The sequence below is a fragment of the Eublepharis macularius genome, chromosome 17 (assembly GCF_028583425.1).
Source record: "Eublepharis macularius isolate TG4126 chromosome 17, MPM_Emac_v1.0, whole genome shotgun sequence".
NCBI lineage: Eukaryota > Metazoa > Chordata > Lepidosauria > Squamata > Eublepharidae > Eublepharis > Eublepharis macularius.
The window spans coordinates 12,068,010-12,088,953 of record NC_072806.1 but is presented as its reverse complement, the minus strand read 5'-3'; the positions used below and the strand labels follow the sequence as shown (position 1 = coordinate 12,088,953).

At 44.1% G+C, this 20,944-nt stretch overlaps 1 protein-coding gene across 2 annotated transcripts in view; it reads right to left on the bottom strand.

Moving 5' to 3' along the window:
• The window catches only part of VPS13D (vacuolar protein sorting 13 homolog D), a 140,956-nt gene that overhangs the window by 101,927 nt on the left and 18,085 nt on the right, over positions 1-20,944 (bottom strand). The window contains exons 14-26 of one of the 2 annotated variants that reach the window (XM_055000952.1): positions 20,457-20,587; positions 17,928-18,000; positions 16,203-16,373; positions 14,062-14,192; positions 12,646-12,778; positions 9,191-11,410; positions 6,811-6,959; positions 4,654-5,691; positions 3,801-3,891; positions 2,821-2,947; positions 1,736-1,916; positions 238-420; positions 57-104 (exon numbers count right to left, since the gene is read on the bottom strand). In XM_055000952.1, coding sequence (XP_054856927.1) covers positions 57-104; positions 238-420; positions 1,736-1,916; positions 2,821-2,947; positions 3,801-3,891; positions 4,654-5,691; positions 6,811-6,959; positions 9,191-11,410; positions 12,646-12,778; positions 14,062-14,192; positions 16,203-16,373; positions 17,928-18,000; positions 20,457-20,587 — 4,676 coding nt within the window. The remainder of the gene's footprint in view (positions 1-56; positions 105-237; positions 421-1,735; positions 1,917-2,820; positions 2,948-3,800; positions 3,892-4,653; positions 5,692-6,810; positions 6,960-9,190; positions 11,411-12,645; positions 12,779-14,061; positions 14,193-16,202; positions 16,374-17,927; positions 18,001-20,456; positions 20,588-20,944) is intronic. The other variant, XM_055000954.1, reaches the window with a different exon arrangement.

Genomic DNA, 20,944 nt, shown 5'->3' with positions numbered 1-20,944 from the left:
GGCTTTTATTTCCCCAGCAAAAAGATAAAAAACCTCCACAAGGATGTGTGAAATACCTCACAAAAAATGGGGTCCTTGTACGTGCCACCTTGCAAAATCAAATCCTCAAGGAAGGAAGGAACAGAAAAATTAAAACCAACGCAAAAAGAGGACACAAAAACTTTAGCAATTTCCCAATATGGCTGCAATACCTAGAAACAGGCAAGCATTGGCCAAGTAAGGGCTTAAGAGTCTTACCTTATCTTTCAGGGAGAAGGTACCTGGAGCACCAGAAAAAAGGAACCTGTTTTTGACTTTCAGCTTCCCCAGGTTGGCCACGATCAGGTGGCTGGACTTCGAACTTTCAGGGATAAGGAGGACAGGAGCGCCCGCTTCTATGTCAAGCAGCACTCTAGAAGCTCGCTGGGCCTGGTCTCTTACCTAAGGGCAAGCAGAAGCCATCTCAAAAATACTGCACAACGTCATGGGCTGATCCACAGCTATTTTGTGCTTCTTTAAGGAAAGCACAGGGGGAAAAAATCTTCATATGCCTTTTTTAAAGAACGCAAACGCCAGTATTTGAATCCATCACAAATTCTAAAGAGTCCGACAGCACCTTTAAGACTAACCAACTTATTTGTAGCATACGTTTTTGAGAACCACAGCTCTCTTCATCTGATGCATCTGACGAAGAGAGCTGTGGTTCTCAAAAGCTTATGCTACAAATAAGTAGGTCAGTCTTAAAGGTGCTACTGGACTCGTTACTATTTTGCAACAACACACTAACAGCTAACTCCTCTGGATCCATCGCAAATTCTAGTTCCTTTCCCCCCCAAAACTGGATCTCAGTTTTATGAAGGAGTACCAGATACAAAACCTATTAAACTGCTACCGAAATGTAGGAAAGTCACTGTATCAAAACAAAACATGGGTGGATAAGCCCAATCAAAAATAGAGGGATAAGAATCCCATCCCTCCTCATGTGACCGTTATAAAGATTACAAGATACCATGAGGAGAACATGAAACGCTTTGAAGGATCAGAAAAAACTCCATATTAGCAGCAAGTATTTAATGATAGGTTAGAATTCCAGCTTAGTGAGAAGAGGAAGCTAACTCTAATTTTTGTCTACGTGTCTGGCATTTGGAAATCTCAGCAAACTAGAGTTTGAATAAAACCTTCACAGCGAGCTTTCCAACTGCACTCTGTGTGCGCAAGGGGAGGCTGGAGGGAGCAAGTGAGCACCAGTGCAGGATTCTTTCATGCACAAGAGAGGTTGGTTACGGTGTGGCAATTGTTCCATCTCATCCCGCAAGACTGGGAACAAGCCATTTCATTGGCTTCCTAAACCCACCCTTATCTACGGGTTTGATACGGGTAACAATTATTGTACATCTTGCAATTATTGTACATTTGGCGGGGGGTGGGAGAATGTAACAAGAACGAGGCTTTCTCCAACAGCTAGGAGAATCCCACCCACACTTCCAGAATAAATCGATTTATATACCGCCCTTCAGGACAACAATGCCATAATCAGAGCGGTTTACAAAGTGTGTTATTATCTCCACAAGAATCACCCTGTGAGGTGGGTGGAGCTGAGAGAGTTCCAAGGAGCTGTGACTGACCCACCTAGCTGGCTTCAAGTGGAGGAGTGGGGAATCAAACCTGGCTCTCCGGATTAAAGTTCTGCTGTTCTTAACCACTACACCAAACTGGCAATATGCCTGCACTGCAAAGAAAAGCCATAAAGCATTACCGTCTGCCCTTCAACTGCTGCTCTCTGACGCCCCAAGACATCCTGGAGCTGAGTGAAATGCTGGATGAAAGACACCACCTCCGCTTGGAAGCGCTGGGTGTGAACGTACTGCACCGAGGCCATACGCAGGCTCACGCACATGTCACAATCTCTCTGCAGCAAGGGATCCGGTTGGCCGTACCTGACAAGAGAGGAGACGTTCATGGATCACTTGAACCTGCCGTGGGCAGGTTCCAGATGAATCCAGTATTAGGCGTCCATTGGTACACGGATGCTGTGGACCCAATTACCTTCTGCTAGTAAAAATGGGATGAGGGGGCTTCTTTCTGACCCCCCAGAACCCTATAATGGGAACTATGGAACCTGCATGGACAAAAGCCTATGCGGTGCAGGGACTGTAGTAATGAATTGGGTGAAAATGAGCAAAAGAGGACCAATGTTTTGTGGTCGAACCAAACTTATCTCGTATCACAGAAGAACAGGGCTAGGAGAGAATAGAGTTTTGACAATTAGCCCCTTAGCCCAAGGACCCTCCATGAGACAGACCAGGGTGGGCCGCTCACTTAATTATTTATTTATTAATTTTACTTCATTTATATCCCACCTTTCTTCTCTTAGGGGAACCAGAGCAGCTTACACTGTTCTCTCCCCCTTCATAACAACAACCCTGTGAAGTAGGTTAGGCCAAGAGGATGTGACTGGCCCGAGGTCACCCAACAAGCTTCCATGGCGAAGCGGGGAATTAAACCTGGGTCATCCAGATCCCGGTCCGTCACTCTAGCCACTACGCCACACTGACTCTCAATCCATGCAACTGAGATCTCACATTCAGCGAAGAAAGCAGATCAATTTTTAAGCAAGGATTGATGAATGAAACTTTAACTACAGCTTATATTTCTCCCTGAATATCAACAGGTGTATAATTATACAGATGGTTATGAAAGGTGCTCCAAAACTGTGGGAGTCCTCCTGACGTTACACGTGGCTAGTTGTAAACCTGGAGAAAGAAGCTGTTGGTGCTTTTGGAAACCTTAAATGATCCCTGCAGAATCCCCGCAAATATAAAAAAACCCTCCAGCACCTACTTGTGGATCTGAAAGATGAGCGCCTCTTCACCGCTGGTAGTAAAGCGCTCTCGGTAAAATTCCCCATGTGAAGTGAGGTCACTTAAAGATAAGCTCCCAATGCTTCCCTGAAGGGCCAGGTCTCCTTCTGCACAAAGAGAATACCATTCTGAAAATACTCGATCGAATTACGCTACCGAACAGATTTAAAAATTAATTCAGTGCTAGCGAGAAGGGGGCTTTGATCTTGTATCTTGCAGACTCGGGATTTCTTAGCACCATCGCAGAGTTTGATACCAATGATCACACTGCAGTTCACCGTAGGACACAGACAGCTTGGCATAAAGGAATCTCTTGACCAAAAAAAAAAAATTGGAGAAAGATTTTTTTAAAGCAAATGTAGTTGCTGGAGATCTGAGAGCAATTATGAAAATATTTTATATGCAAATGGACGCATGCATATTAAACAGGAATTTAATACAAAGCCATCTGAAAAGGACAACTGCTTAGAAGGGTAATGCTTAGTGTTCATTAGTAACGTAACAACAAAAAGGGTAAAATGCCTCAGTGCTTTTTACACTAGAAATAAGTAAAAGTTATTAATTAAACAAACTGCTCTGGATGGGGTTGTAACACTCTTGAGACAACTTTTATTAGGGATAAAGCTTTTCTTAAGCTGATGGTCTTTCTGCTTTAAACAAATATGTTCGTTTGTTGGTTCTCCGGCCATCGTTCTCCAGCTGTGAAAGCCTTCGACAATACATGTTTGTTTGTGTTGTTCTTTTTCTGAATGTGAAGGGTTTTTTTAAATTTTACTTGGAATCTACCTTAAGTCCCAGTGAGAAAGGCAGAATTATAACAATGCCTCTCCTCAATGAATTCTTACTGTACAAATTAAAGAAACCACTAAAATGAAGGAGTGATTAAAGCCATTCCAAAAGCACTATTCGGTTGCTACACCCTCCTCTGTCCTTATAAAGGTGAAGATAACTCAAACTCACCAATCATTTCCACGTGGGTGGCAAGCTTGGAGACATTTGCTTTTGCCAGCTCAGTTGTCGCCTTATTCAGAACCAAGGACAGGGAATGGACCTAGTTTAGCAGAAAGGAAGAGGCTGCCACCATGCACAAAATAGTCTTACTTCACAGCACTACGAATGTACTACCCTAGCCCTTTAGTTCAATTCAGCACATTAAAGGGGGGGGAAAGGTACCCATACAACATCAAGACATGAAGGGCAGGCACGCTAGAAAGATGCAGCAGAACAGAACTGCAAAAGGGAGAAATCTGTAGTGTGGCATTTGCAACAAAACGCCAAGCTGATATCTAGCCACAAATATGTCCAATCACTGGTATTATCCAGTAGAAAAGAGCAAGTGTCCAGTAGCTCCTATAAGACTAACAAAATTTGCGGTAGGGTATGAGCTTTTGTGAGTCACAGCTCGCTTCTTCAGATACCTTGTGGAAAGGGCAGGCTAGAAATTAAATAAATTAAATACCAGATATCTGAAGAAGTGATCTATGAATCACGAAAGCTCATACCATAAATTTTGTTAGTCTTCTAAGTTCTACTGGACTCTTGCTCTTTTCTACTGCTACAGAGAGTCTAACGCAGCTACCCATCTTGGCATTATCCAGCAAGCAGAAAAGACTTGGTTCAGACATCACACTAAAACGAGGTTCGCCTTAACTGCTGCTTAGAACTAAACCGCTGCCTCCTTCCAAACCATGAAGGCAACCGCAGTTTCAAGGTATCAGCAGTCCCATCAAAAATATGACTACTAAAAAAAAAAGCTGCAAATAAAATGATTTCTGACAACAAAAGTTGTCCATATTAAAGGTCTCTCTCGTACCTTCAGGTCCAGTTTGGTGTTCACAGAATCTTGGAATTCCAAATCGGACAAAACGCTCGTTTCCGACTTCACCATCTGCTGAACATCTTCAGAAGGCAACTTCATGCTGTGATTCTCGGCGGTGGATCCAATTCCAAAAAAATCCAGAATCACCACCCAGGTCTGCAGAGTTATCAAAACGTCTAAACAGTTGAAGTCAACGTCCACGCTGCGGTGGACTTTGCCGTAACAAGAGGAAAACGCTGGATGCTTCTTGTCCACCAGCAACATATTGATGTGAACCAAAGAGTCATCAAAGTCACTCTTCTCGCAAGGAGTGCTCGACTTGTCAGCGGTGGGGGAAGGAGGAGGAGTTAAGGGGTAGCCTGAATCCACATCGTCTTTTTGTTTCTTGTGGGAGATGCAACTCGGTCTTTGGTATAACTGAAAGACATTTGGGGCTTCTTCCATATGTGAAGGGAGGGAACGAGGCATCTCCGGATATTCCACATTAGACACAGAGGGACAAGACTGGGAAAGGTATTCTTTGTGCGCTAAACTGGATGGTTTGGGTGCTCCACGGGACACCATGAGGTTCTTATACAGAGAATCTGGATTCTTCTCCAAAAGATCTTCCATCAACAGAGATCGTAAGGCAATCTGAATGGACAAGGTATGGGGGTGATCTTTAGTAAACTCTACATCGAAATCCTGAAATTTTAAGCTAACCAGGCCTTGGGCTCCAAGTGTAAGGTCACCGCTTAGCTGAACCTGCAGCTCAGAAATATGGAAGTTGGCTTGTATCTGAGTAAAAGACTGGGTCACTTCTTTGACCGGAGTAAACTTGCTGGAAGTGGAAAAGCTGGAATGGCTGAAGAGTCCATTTTCCTTCCTATCCATGGAGAAGTCGGAGTTTGTGCTTCGGAGCGATGCAGGAGAACTAGAAGGAGGACAGGTGGACGACGGGAAGGAGGACGAGGGCTTAGTCAGATCTTCACTGCAAACTAGGTTGTCAAGAGTTTGCAAAACTTGTTCGTACACATGCTTGGCCAATACCACCTGCATTCAAAATAAGGGGGGGGGGGGAAATGTTCAACATTAACATTTCATGGTATTTGGAAAAAAAGTTATGCCATCTCTCCAGAAACCTGCCCAAGGCAGCTTACAAAGTAAAAATAGTAAAAATAAAACGTTAAAAGATATTAATTAAAATCTAGCATTAAAAACCCAGCTCAGCATGAAAACATAAACCATAAAATCAGACAACTAAGAGCTTAAAATAAGTTTCCAGATTAAAATTCCAGTTTCCACACAAATTACTAGGAAGAATGCATGGTAATAGGATTACATTTTGGATCAATAGCAGTGGACACATCCAAGCCCTTGAAACGGCTGGTCCCCAAGATGGGCCTTTTTTTAAAAAAAAAAATTGCACTGTAGTATAGATTTTAAAGAAAGACACTCCCTTCCCTCCACACTCAGTAGGCAAGAGGCAAATGGGAAACACAGAACCAAAACACGGGATGCAGCAGTATTCACACATGGTTTCCAGAAAACATACCAGATCCAAATACAACATGAGAAAAATGAGAAATTCCAAATTGTCTGCCCCACCCCGGCGATCTGAAATTTCTCCAATGAGATCCCCCAGGCATTTATGCTTATCCCCCTTCCCTCTTTTGTGTCATCTTTGTAACAAGCTGGCTCAGTTGCCCCACCCAAGTCCAGACATTTCCCCCCCTCCTGGAAACTCGTCTGTTCATGCCAACTCAAATGGTCAGGGCAACCCGCTGAACACAACTCAGGCCGATATTTCTAAGCCGCTACCCCTTGGTGTCTTCATAGAAGTTAACTGAGTTAGTCTCATACACACACACACACACCCAAGCTAACCAGCTTTTCAATCTAGCTGCTCATTCAATCAAAAACTTAATGACAGCAGGGTAGTTGTGTTAGCGGTGGCACTATTAAAGACCTACAAAATGCATTCTTTAGGTTTTCGCAAGTCTGAGCTCACTTCATCAGACGCAGGCGAGCGCTGATACATGAAAGCTTGTGTTTAGACTTAAAGTGCCACTGGACTTCTGTTTAGTTTTGTTTTCATTTAAAAGTTTGCCACCAAAAATGAAGCACTATCTACTCCTGGGAGGGGAGAGAAGTGTTACGAATGCACTCTACCTGCAGAGGGTTAACAAACTTCCCCTCGATTCTCATAATGCTTGAGGTTTCAACATCATCAGTCATAGAGAAGGTCAACTCGGCATCTCTCTCCACTGGGATCTTCTCCAGTCTGAACTGGATCGTAGCATTATTCAAAATATGGAAAGCTGTAATTAAGGAGGCACAAAACAGGCGATCTGATTGGATATTCAGAGTTCTGTTCCCCAGACTTAGGCATGCTTCTCACATGCAGGAGAATTAGGTGGCAGAATGGACTGCAGACTGTTAAGGTAACAGATTCTCGTTTTAAATACGCCTTCATGCAAAAGCCTGATGTGAATAGAAAAGGAGAACAGCAGGGAGAAAGCTTCTACGCCCCCCTCCATCTGCCTGTTGCACCAGTTTTCTGTTGGTAGGGGGATTTTAACACAGGGGCACGTTCCACAATATGATCCTTTCACACATAGCCTGATGTGGTGCAGTCCATTCGGCCATCCCGTTCTCAAGCCCATGTATATCAGGCCTCATGAGCAACAGAAATTTGGAGAAAGCCCCAGAGCCCTTGTTTCACCACCTTATCCTTTCTATAAAAGAATGAATGAGTCCCTCTCTGAAACACTGTGTACACTTACTAGGGCAGGGAGAAAAAGGTGGGTTCAAATAATATCCAACTAGTAAGTTAAACCAACATTTCTGGGCCCATTAATAACCATCCATTAAGAGAATTATTTAGCTAAATAACACAACAGGGTCTTACAGCTCATCGTGAGATTGTTCAAACCTATTTCGAGGCACCAACTATTCATTTAAACAAATCCCAGAGGTGCAGCTGCATTAGGCTGTTGCATGTAATGCAAAAAGGAGTCCTGCGGCACTTTGAAGACTTCCTGTGACCTAGAGCCCACGTAACACACAACAACCCTAGACCAAAAAAGCTTATGTCACAATAAACCTGCTATTCCTCATAGCACCTCAAGATTGCATGCATCTGAGGTGCAATAGGGTTATACAGCTACCCCTCCAGAAGCTGTTAAACACAGTTACTGCCATTACATCCCTCGTAGGGCACTGCACTCTGCAGACAAACAACTCCTGGTGGTCCCCGGCCCGAGGGACATTTGTCTGACCTCCACCAGGGCCAGGGCTTTTTCTGCCCTGGCCCCAGCCTGGGGGAATGCTCTCCTGCTGGCGATCCGGACCCTGCGGGACCTATTACAGTTCCGCAGGGCCTGTAAAACAAAGATGTTCTGCCAGGCCTGTGGTTGAAGACCAGCGGGTGTCCCCCCTTATTCCATCTAAGATCACCACCTCTTCTATGACTGCCCTTGGCCATAGCCCACATGCTATGACCAAGAACAGGTGAAGTCCACCGAGTTAAAGGTCTCCACAAGAATCTATCCAAAGGTGAGTAAATGAGATATTCTGTAAAGCGAAAGATGGTAACTCTTCTTCTTCTTCTCTTGAACAGATATGAAATGTGTTGCAAGAAGCAGAACGTCAAGAAGACACACCCTTCCGCCCAACAATCAGGGCCAGCTGTGTTGCCTGTTGTTTCGTGCGAGCACCTCCTCAGGGGCGGAAACTCGTGTCACCATTGCAATGTCATTCAAATACAAAGGTAGTCAAATACAATTAAGTCAACAGGAAGAAATCAGGGCAGCGGCTAAGCAACGCAGCCGGCCTGATTGTTGGGCGGACAGGTGCGTCTTCTTGACGTTCTGCTTCTTGCAACGTTTCACATCTGTTCAAGAGAAGAAGAGTTACCATCTTTCGCTTTATAGAACATCTTTAATATCTACTTTGTTTACTTACCTCGTTTACTCACCTTTGGATAGATTCTTGTGGAGACCTTTAACTCAGTGGACTTTACCTGTTGGACTATGTGCCTTTTCTATAGTGTCTTTTAGAGCGGCTTGCCTGTAAATGGATGTTTGTTCAACTCATGTTTAACTGTGTTTCTCCTAGATGTACTTTAACTATTTTCATTGAATACACTGTGGTACTGCTTTTTGAAATTGTGACTGGTTAGATATTGATTTTTTCCTCTGCTTGAAGTTTGTTCGGCTTTTTCTGTTCTTAGTTTTCGTGGAGGAGCCTCTGTGAATTTTACACATGCTATGACCTACGCAAGTTTTTGATCAGTATCTAAAGTAGCCTATGTCTAATGGCGCTTGGAGTATTTTAGTGACCGTTTTAAGTGTTTTTAAAGTTGATTATTAACTTATTGTATTTTATTGATGACGTGAGCCGCCCTGAGCTCATTTGTAGGGAGGATGGGATATAAATCAAATCAATCAATAAAAAAGATGGTTAAAACTATCTGATGACAAGCCATTTTTGCACTCTTGTTTGCCAACAAAATCAAAACTGAGACAAGTGGAGAGCTCGCACATCTTACCATGACCTTTATGTAACGATTCAAAGAAATCATGCCGAGTGAAATGAGAATCCTCCTGACTGCTGACGCTGGCAGGTCCCGAGGGATGTGTTGCATGTAACGCTTCAGAAGTAGATTCTTTCCTGCCTGCCAAATGACTGCTGTTTAGAGAATACATCTTAATATCTCTGATTTCCACCTGAAGCCTATCACTTGTTGAATTGTCTTCTCCCGCCACAAAATTCTGGATGGATATCTGCCCAAGATGCCCCACCAGCAACTCCGGGCTGCCAAGCTTACGGGGTATGGATACAACTGGGGACTCGATGTTGACGTTTAAAATAAGCTTAATCGTTTCACTTTTGGGGCGTGGCTGCAGGAGTTCCTCCCCTTCATTACTTTCAAAATTAAAGGGGTCTCTCGGTCGAGGCGTCGTGTCAAACAAAGAAACCATTTCGGAGTATTCGGCGGTTTTAGTGGCCAAGACAGTCGTCACCTTGGTCGCTGCGCTCTTAAGCATGCTGCGGAAGTTCTCCTCGAGTTCGTCCATGGATAAGGTGATCTCTTTCAAAAACTTTGCCGAGTGGTTGTAATGCAAAGATGCCATCCGGAGGTGAAGCGAACATTCCTCCTCTGACTGCTCGACAAAAGTGAAGCTCAAAGCATCTGGAAGGCTACTAGAATCATCAAACTGGAGAAATGCAGGCTTGAAGTCACCCACGTCACAAATGAAATTTTCATACCTTACAGCATTCCCAATGCTTACGACATACAGGTTTTTACTGCTGTCCTGGGTCAAATCCATAAGGTGTAAACAACCTAGAGACCCATTGAGGTCCACTCTGCTACCCATAGAGACATTCACTTTGGTGCCCCCGATGCTTGCTGTTGCAATCTTTCTGCCAAGCTTCTCTCCATTTATCATTGTGACAGTCCGAAGGAGAAGTATGTTTAATGAGTGGATATCCACTGCTACTTCTGTACACTGGGTGTGGGTAGACTGGAAGGATTCTTGGTCGCTGAAACTTCTCTCCAAGTCAGTCATTAATGGCTGAGGGCTAGAATCATCTTCCTTTGGGAAAGATTTCTGGAGGAAGCCAATCAACTCAACAATGGTCTCTGGGTTAAGAATGATATCCAAGTTGTTCATCTGAACAGATATCACTTGGAGAGTGCTATCCAAGTTCATAGAGGGGCATTCTGCGCTCACAAACTGATATTCCAGTTTAATTAAAGATTCGTCACCTGGAGGAAAACCACAGGATAACTCACTCAAGGCTGCAGATCGTGCTTCCGTCAAGCCTGCTCTATCCGTTGGGTAGGCTTCACAGGGCCCACCAACAGGGGACTGGGCCCTGCTATCCCGTAGGCTTCCCGTTGGGGCATCAAAATGGAGATTTTTGTGAGAAGCCATCAGGAGGTCAAAGTCGGAGCCGTACGTCTGCATAGTATCGACCAAGAGCAACCCATGAACAGTGAGCGAGACTTCTGTATCATAAGGCCTCTTCACAAAATGGGCATTTGTGCCAAAAACCTTGAGGACAGAGATGTAACGGCCATTGCTTTCCACACCCAGCTGCATGCAGTTCACCTTGAACTCCGCTAAAAGCAGCTGCGACTCGACAAGGACTTCCTTCGTGTGTTGCTCTACCGTTATGACACTCTGAGTTAAATTCATGACTGAACTATGCAAACTTCCACGCTGGTCCGTATCCATAAAAATCTTCTCTTTCCCCAAGTGCAAAGAACTTGAAGTTTCATTTTCAGACGTGCTCAGCCTTCCAAAGCAGTTATTCAGGGCTATTATTTTATCCTCGTTGATGTGTATTTTCAAATCCGGTAAATTCCCAGACAAGACTGCTCCGGGGTACTTGGGATCCGAAGTGTATATCAACCTGCGCTCCAGTTGCAAGTGAACGTTGAATTTCTCCACCACGTGCGTCGGGCCGACATCGCTGTCCTGAGCGTGCTTCCAGTTGTCCTTTACTCTCCCCACCATGATCTGAAGATCCATGAATGACAAGCTGTAGGTCTCATACATTTTTTTACTCATCAAGTGGGCGTGTAGCTGCTCTTCGCTGATTTCGACCCCAGGAAAGTCGAGATTTTTGCTTCCGTCGCTACTGCTGACTTCTGGGGGTGGGGTGCTGGGAGGGGTGGCGAGAGGCGTCTTGTATTCATCGTCACTCAGTTCGCTCAGATCCAGCGGCACCCCATCCGAACTCTTCTTTTTATGCTCCTCTAGAAATTGAGAAGACGGGAGAGAAAAAGAATGGTTAGAGCTAGTATTCGTTTCTGAGTGTCGGATTTCAAGAATTCACTTTTGTTTTGGATCAAGAATGGGGAAAACATCCCTCCTCCTGTTTTCCATAGTAAAAGCAACGATTAAACAGTAGCATTAACGTTACTTTTCCATGACCTGAAACTTTCCTATCTGCAGGATGACCTTTTATTTATTTATGCCCCATTTTTCTCTCCACTGGGGATGCAACACTGCTTTCAACATTGTTTTCCCCTCTTCTGTTTTATCATGACAACAATCCTACTAGGTAGGCTGTGAGAGTGTGACTGGCTCACAGTCATCCAGTGAGTTTCCATGGCAGAATGAGGATTCAAACGTGGGTCTCCCAGATCCTTATCTAACCATTACGCCACACCTGGATGGCAGCTCCAGCTGCCCAGTTGAAACTTTACTTAAGGTAAGCAGCTTTGCTCCTCATTTGCCCAGGCCAGGGCCTTCTTTGCAGTGGCTCCTATATTCTGGAACAGCTTTCTTTTAATATTGGCAGGAAGGCCTCTTTGCTGATGGTATTCAGATGCCATTGTAAGATGGAGTTGTTCAGAAGCGCTTTTGCAGGTTAGCAGTTGCTCAGATGGCTAACAGTGCAATCCTAAGCAGAGTTACACCAGTCTAAGCCAACTGAAATCAATGGACTGAGACTGGAGTAACTCTGCTTAGGACTGCACTGTAAGTTGGGTGCATATGACGAACTCCAATCATCTGAATTAATTTCAGTGTTTTCGGCTTACTGGGTATGCAAGCTAACTGATGTTGCAACCCACCTTCAGTAGCTTGAGAATGACAGGTTAAAAATAATAATAACAACAACAATTTGATTTACATACTGCCCTTCAGAACAATTTAATACGACACTGGTTTACAAAGTGTGTTATTATTATCCTCACGACAATCACCCTGTGAGGTGGGTGGGGCTGAGAGAGCTCCTAGAAGCTGTGACTGACCCAAGGTCACCAGCTGGCTTCAAGCGGAGGAGTGGGGAATCAAACCTGGTTCTCCAGATTAGAGTCTTGCTGCTCTTAACCACTGCACCAAACCGGCTCTCTCTTTAAATGCTTTAAAAATAACTAAAAATTGCAAGCTAGGTAAAAGAACTGAAACGCAGATATCTAGATCTTTCTCCCACCACTTTCTTTTAACTAGCAACCAGTATGCTTATTACTAATATTTACTCTACCTTGAGAATTGGTAAGTAACATTCTTCCCAAGTCAACCACTACTAAAACCGGATCTGCAAATTTAAAGTCGTCAGGGAAGATTACTTGAGGGGCAGAAATGTCAAGGCACACAGACCAACGTTTGCTGTCTTCCTAAAAGGAGGGGAAAAGGAAAGTTGGAGGGGTTTTTGTTTTGTGTTTTGAACTCTCAAAATATTTCTCTACTTAGAAACATCAAGGTTAATAATTAATCATAATCAAGTGCTGTCAGGTCACAAGTGACTTACGGCGACCCCTCATGGGGTTTACTAAGCACGGGATGAGCAAAGGTGATTTGCAATTGCCTTCCTCTGCAGAGCAACCCAAGTTTTCCTTGGTGGTCTCCCATCTAAGTACGAACCATGGCTGACCCTGTTTAATTTCCCAGATCATAGATTACTGCTTTGCAGGCATCATGTTTGAGCCTTGCATTTTGCCACCAGCAGAAATGAAATCAGATTCAGTTGTGCATGAACTACTTCATTGGAAACAACGAAACCTCCAAGGGAAGGACGTGCCTCTTACAGAGGGATGGACAACAATGCCAAGCACAGCTGTACCACTGACGTGCTGAAGGAAATGTAGTCACCCACATTCCACAGATGAACGCAAAAATGTTTGCAAATAGCTGGCCCTGCACTGTTTTAAAAGCTAAAGGGTGTCCATTTGGCAACGTTATCCTGGAAAAACCATAATCGACCCATCACTTGTTATTTCCAGTTACAGCCGAGCCCCTACCGAGTTGTGCATGAATTTCCATGGGTGCACATTGAAAGAAAAGACGCACACGAGTACTTCAAGGGACCTTGGAGAAGGAGCTGGATTGCGAAGAGCGGCAATTGTAGTAACTTACAAAGCACAAAGATTTCGTAAGAATACTGCTCAAAGGGAAAACATCTGCGTTTTAACTTCCTTTGAACGGTCTTAAGGACATCGGGTAGACAGGCTGTCTAATGAGTAACGTGGGACAATGAGCATCTCTAGAGAGGGGCTGAACAATGTGCTACTGGTTTGATTTAGGGAAGCATCACTCGCATTTTAATGGGGAGATCATGTGAGCAGAAGGGTCTTTGCAGGCTTTCTGCATGCTTCAACTGCACTTAAACACATTTAAAAACACATTTTCACAGACCTGATAAACCATTTCCCCCTTAGATCTGTCACCATAAAAAGTATATCAGAGAGGCCTTTATTTATAAAGTGCTTTTGTCTTAATATGCCCTGATCAGTACGTTTAACATTTCAGTTGCAATATTTTCTACTTTTCTCAAGCCGATGTAGGCCCATTGGGTCTTGTCCTTTTTCTAATATATGGACCAGCATTACGTTAAGTTCCCCCGCACCTCCTCTGGGTGAGGAACCAAAGCAACGATTCGGCTCACTTTTAGCTCACTTACAATGAAATCTCCCACCAGCAAACGGTCGATGGTTTGTCTGATTTCGGCCTTCGTCTGCATTTTGAGCTTGTTGTATTGTCTTCTGGCAGCTTCTGCCACCCTGAGCTCAAGCTCAGATTGATATCCAAAACCTGCCCCAAGAGATACAGAAGGATGACGTATCATTTCGTCTACACACGTATCGACTAGACAAGAGCCTTTTTACTTGAAAGAAGACCAGCCAGAATGTAAAACGACCCCCTTAAAAATGTTAGACACACAAACAAAACTATTATTGGACATCACTGTAACCTTGTAAGACAAACGCTCACTTTTTTTTTTTTTGGATGGCATATCCATGAACAAAAACAAAAGAAGTCTCACATTTGAGTAAATAATATAACAGTCAATGGCATTATTTTAATATGCAGAAACAAAAAAAGCCGTTTCCAAATGATGGAACAGTTCTAGGAGTTCTAGGACTGGGACTCAAGGTGAGCTGTTTCATCGTACAGAGGGACTGTTATGAATCAGGACTGTGGTGCTAAGGTTGGGTGGGAGAAAGATTAACTTCCACCCAAACCTTTTCCCCAATTGAAAATGCACCCCTGGGGGGCTTTTAGGCATGGGGAAGAACTGCAGGCAACTACATTGTATCTGTTCCCCCCGCCCAAAGGACTTAGGGAAGCCCTAGGGAAGCCCTAGGGAAACATTTTCAGTTCCGGAAACAGCATGAAAGTGAATGAAGCCTTTGCTTTTCCTCCCCCACTGCCCTATCCCTAAAGTTTAGATTCAAAATACCCCGGGAACCTCCATGCGGGATAGATCTCCTTAGTGAAAAAGGCACACATTAAGCATTCCAGGTCTGTCTCCAGAAGCAAAGAAAAGTAATACTCAGGTCGTTGTTGTGGGTTTTCCGGGCTGTATTGCCGTGGTCTTGGCATTGTAGCTCCTGACGTTTCGCCAGCAGCTGTGGCTGGCATCTTCAGAGGTGTAGCACCAAAAGACAGAGATCTCTCAGTGTCACAGTGTGGAAAAGATGTTGGCAGGTCATTTCCACACTGTCTTTTCCACACTGTGACACTGAGAGATCTCTGTCTTTTGGTGCTACACCTCTGAAGATGCCAGCCACAGCTGCTGGCGAAACATCAGGAGCTACAATGCCAAGACCATGGCAATACAGCCCGGAAAACCCACAACAACCATCGTTCTCCGGCCATGAAAGCCTTCGACAATACATCAATACTCAGGTCATCCCAATCCAGAAGTCAACAGGCAACCATAACATTAAAGGTCACCCTGGACCAACCAAAATATCCCTGCCCTTGAGTTTTTGATCACTTAACTGTTTTAATATATTTATACATATGCCAACATATATTATTACTAATTTCCAGGGGTCATTTCGTAGAAAAAAAGCTGGAGGAACACATTAGCAAACTCATTTGCATAACTCATTCGCATATGCCACACCTCTTGCCATCGCCAGAAGTGTGTCATTAGTATAACTGATTTGCATATGCCACACCCCCTGACACCACCTATTCTGGATGTTTTGGACCCAATCCTGGCCATTCAGGGCCAAAACTGGGCCCAAAATGGCAAAAAGGAGCTGAAAATGACTGAAAAGGGGCCCAAAATGGTCAGGATCAGGCCGCTGATGAGTGATCCACCACCCGTCAAGAGGCCCGATCCGGGCTATTTCGGCCCCAATCCAGGCCGAAACGGGCCCAAAATGGCTGAGAGTCAGGTGGGTGACTCTTTCCTTATCTATCCTTTAAAGCTGCCGCTCTACAACCAGGGATTTTTAAATATATTTTTGGAACAGTGCCTAATAGCTTACATAATTTTTGCTGGGTAGCCATGTTGGTCTGTAGTAGAAGAGCAAGATTTGGCTCCAGCAACACCAACCCGAATCTTGCTCTACTTGCTTGGAGGCACTTTTATTTTTGTATTTTCTCTCCCTTTTGGGGAGTGGGAGGAGGGGGCTGTTTAAAAGGGAACAGCATCCTGAGGTCTCGTTTGCTCACCTGCATTGCTTAATATTTGGAATACACCAAAGAAACTCTTAAGCAGTACATCACAGTTCTAAGTATGAAAACACAAAGGAAATAAAGACATGGGGGAAAAAAAGATACGTATATAAAACAAAAAAAGTTAACCTGAGGTATGAACCCTTCCCTTGTAGAAGAAATCGGCTACTTTCTTAATGGCTTGTGGATTGTAAATAATATTTAGAGGTCTGGTACTGACTTCTAGGCGTCTCTCAAAACTGCTGCGGACTGGGTTTCTCTCATACAGCATCTCAAACACTGGAACCTCAGGGTCGGCAGCTGAATCAAAGCACAACACAACGGCCACAGTCAGAAATAGTCGAGGAGCTCCATAAAAAGAAACGGAGCTCCATAGAAAGGAACTCTGTTTTTTAAAAAAACACATCACACAGACTCAGCAAGAGTTCTCATTGTTAAGAAGTCTATATAATTCAACCAAAAGGATTATCGTTTTTTAAAGACTTTATGCATGCAGACTTCAAGCTAGCTTGCTTGCTTTGCAGTAGCACGGCACACACCATGCTTCCTCCAGCACCCTTCTAAGTGAAGCTGAGCCTATTTTTGGTTGTCTTGCGCTCCTCACGACAATGCTTTGGTACTACTTAGAGCTGAATTCCCTTCTACGTTCGGTCTGCAGGCCCTTTCTATCTCTTCTACCATACTCTACAAAAATGACTTATTCCAAGAGCTGATTTCCCGATGTGGAAAGGCTAAAGAGTTGTCAGTTTGGGGGCGGGGGAGAATGATGAGGGGTCAATGCAGGAAGTTTCTAAAAAATTATTCATGGGGTGGAATACTAGAATTTACAGTCACCCAATGGAAGTAGCTTCGGGACAGACGAAAGGAAATATTTCTTTACTCCACGCGCAAGAAACTGACGCAGCTCACAGGCGCGGAAAGTAATGATAAATGCAGAGGTGGACCCTAGCCTAATCCTACTGCTCCGCTGATCCAAGTCGGAAGCCTTCCTCCAGTCTAAGAAGCCATCTTTTAACTTCAGCTGCTCTTTCATTGGATGAAGAACCACTTGTTGGAGAAAGTGGGTCGCTGTGTTGCTCTACAGCAGAAAAGCAAAGATTTGGGCTGGACCAACTAGTTCCAAATAACCTGGAAATCTCGTTGGTGTTCAAAGCGCTACAGGACCCAAATCTTGGAGAGGGATTCCTTGGAAGATGATTAGATGCACCCCATAGCAACAAACCCTGTGTTCAGAGGCAGCGTACATCTGAATAGTAAATTCTTAGGAGGCAAGGAATAAAGGGGGGGCTGGCCAGGAGGCACTGCTGTGGACATTCAAGGGCACCTGGTTGCCAACTGTGGCAGGCGGATGCTGGGTTACATAGACCCTAACTCTGACCCACAAGGGGCTCTTCTTTATACACATCTGGCTTACCTGGAAAAAAAACAGCTGAAGAGGGCAGATGGAGGGCAAGATCAGGAGGGCAACATGAGACTTTCATTTCAACTAAACTCACATTGCGCCAAGATTGAAAGCCAACTAGATTGTAATAAGCCATGTGTTGGTGTTCTAACAGGATGCTATGTAATAACATGTGGTTTATTTCATGCCTACAGATCAGCCGTATAGATTAAACTGCAGTTTAGGATTCTCGTTTGTAGTCAAGGAACAAGCCACGATTAGTTAGGACATTGTAACAAATGGTAATCAGTTCTTAGCCAGCAAATCTTTAATTTTCATTGTGGGTGGGAGGAAGGAGAGAGCGCTTGTGTGCTAGACAGCTTCCTGGCATGTTTGTGACAGCTGGGTAGAGAATTCATGACCAGGTGAGTTCTGATTTGAGTTGAGATCTGCTACAAAAACGGAAATATTACCAGTGCTCTGATTACTTGTGTCTGAAGAAGAAGCTTGGAGACCAATGGAAGAGACGCAGCCAACTTCTTTTTGCTAAAGAGAACAAAGAAGATCATTATATGTAACCTATATAAGTTTCATTCTCTTTACAGTGCATAGAGTCTACTATGTTTTCTCATCAATTCAATGGTTGTGATTATTGGTACCACTGATAGCAATACATTTCTCTAATAAATTTATTTTATTTAAATTCAACATGCCAATGGTTTGAGTGCTGAATTAGGATCTGGGAGACCCAGGTTTGAATCTCCACTCTGCCATGGAAGCTTGCTGGGTCATGTTGGGCTGCTCACACACACTCAGCCTACTGCATAGGGTTGTTGTGAGGATAAAATGGAGGAAAAGAGAATAGTGTAAGTCACTCTGGGTCCCCACTGGGAAGAAAGGTGGATATTAATAAAGTAAATAAATCAATAAACTGGAATTAAGTCCCACTGGAGCCAATGTGACTTAGTTCCAAACAGAGACACTTAAAACCAAAGGTGTTAGTTCAACGTTAATGCCAGAATGATAATATAGCCACAAAACCAGAGGAGTTAGCCGCGTTAGTCTGTAGTCGCAAAATAGTAAAGAGTCCAGTAGCACCTTTAAGACTAACCAACTTTATTATAGCATAAGCTTTCGAGAACCGCAGCTCTCTTCATCAGATGCATCTGATGAAGAGAGCCGTGGTTCTCAAAAGCTGATGATGCATCTGACCAAGAGAGCTGTGGTTCTTGAAAGCTGATGAGGCATCTGACGAAGAGAGCTGTGGTTCTCGAAAGCTTATGCTACAATAAAGCTGGTTAGTCTTAAAGGTGCTACTCTGGACTCTTTACTATATCCACAAAAGTGTATTATTATCTTGCAGATACTCAGGTCGAAGACCAATTGCCAAGTCTCTAACATCCCCCGTGAAGGATTGAATTTGACTCGTCATTAACTCCAGGCTCCTTTGACAAACAGAATGGAAATCAAATCACCCTCTAAGGATTCTGCCTGAAGATGAGCCAAGGACGAGGCTTAGTCTGTACACAGCCAAACGCGATTTAAGATTGCCAAGGCTGAATCCCATCCAATGTTTTACCCAGGATTAATAGCATGGGAAGTCCCAGATGCCGGAAAGCAGCCGCTGCTTTCAAGGGAAACAAGAGATTCCTGCCTTGTACAGGGGGGTGGACAAGATGCCCCTCGGAGGCCCACCCAGCTGTGTTTCTATAAAAGTAGCCCTGCTGGATCAGCCCAGGGATCTATCCAGTGCAGCATCCTGTTTCCCAGAGGGCCGGAGGCCAAGACCTTTGCCTGTGGTTGCTTCCTAGCACTTGGTTTCAGAGGTTTACGGCTGCTGATGGAGGTTCCCTTTAGTTACCATGGCTGGTAGCCATTGACGGACCTCTCCGCCATAAATCTGCCTAATAGCCTTTTAAAACCATCCATGCTTTTGGCCCTCACTATTAATGAGTAAAGATGTATGTCCTGAGGGGAAAAGAAAAAAGAAAAACAAGGGATGATAGCCAAAGAATTGTGGATGGAAGGACGCAAATGTTGCTCTACCAATGTCAACACATGAACCCCTACCTGTAGTATGTAGCAGTTCTCATGTTTCCCCCACACCCCCAAGAATGTTGCAGAGATTACTTTGAAACTTCATTCCAGAGGAAGGACACCTGTGCATTGAGGCATTGCTTTTTCTGGTTCAGAGCTGTTGTGAGAGTTGTAAAAATGGCACTCCCGTGAGCAGGAGGCGCTTTCCAAAAGTAGAAAGCCGCCTCTGATCCAACCATGTGTCCAGGCATACATATGGACACTGAGGGGGGGGGCACATGAAGCACACATAAAGGGTGTCCATGTGGCAAAATATGAGGCACAGACATCTGTCAGGGACGCTTCAAGTATCAGTCTCTCCTTTCTTTGACAGTACCAGCTGAAGTGCACTCAGGGGTGGCTGCATTCTCTGGACAATGCAGAGGAAAAATATCAACTAACACCTCGCTGCTTCATTCACAGTCTCAAATGAGGCTGAAAATTCGCACAGGACACTTTTTTTTTTAAAGATAAAGGAACACCTCAAATCAGATAGGGTAGCTCTTAGGCCACTAAGTTAACTTATGTTGCTTTACAAGAAGTACAGTATGGAATGCAAGTAATAAGCCCTAATAGAGTTTATTACTCACTCCTGGAGAATTACCTATACAGCCCGGAAAATCCACAATAACCACCCTAATAGAGTTAATTGAGAATGCTAAAAAAAAAAAAAAAGAAAGAACATACTGTAACATTTATTTTGATTTTAGGGGTTGGATCTGACCAGCTTTCCCTCTGGGGGAAGAGGGAGGAAAGGCCCTTTTTTATCTGCCTAAAAAGCAATGCAGTAGATTGGGGGACCGACATGAACAAAAGCCACACGAGGCTGCAACAAAGGAAGGGACGTGGGCAAGTCAAAGCAGACAAGTTGATAGGATCCACCCCACAGATCTGCCACTGCTACAGTCTCATAAATATCAACTTACAGGATTAGGGAAGACCAGGACTGGGAATATGGACCCTTCTGTTGCTAAATCTCGGAGGAACAGGCTGCCAAGCTGAATCTTGAAAAGGGAAGAGTTCCTGCGAGGAAGGGATTCTGCTAGGATCGTCACTCCTGGAGAATAAAACACACAAACAGCCTTGGGTTAAGTTTAATAAACTTATGCACGGAGTAGACGTGCGGAAGGGAGCACAAGCGTGAACTTTTTCTCCCTCTCCCGGCAGTACTAGAAACTCAGGAGCACTCTCTCTCTCTCTCTCTCTCTCTCTCTCTTTATTTATTGCATTTCTAGACCGCCCTCCCCATCAGACGGGGTCAGGGCGGTGTGACAACATACAATTAATAACATACAGTTTAAAAAACAATTAAAACATTATAAATAAACATTAAAACACTATTCCATATACAATAAAAATTTCTCAATTGGCGGATATATATATTAAAATTCAGCATTTTAGGTGCAGGGCTTGG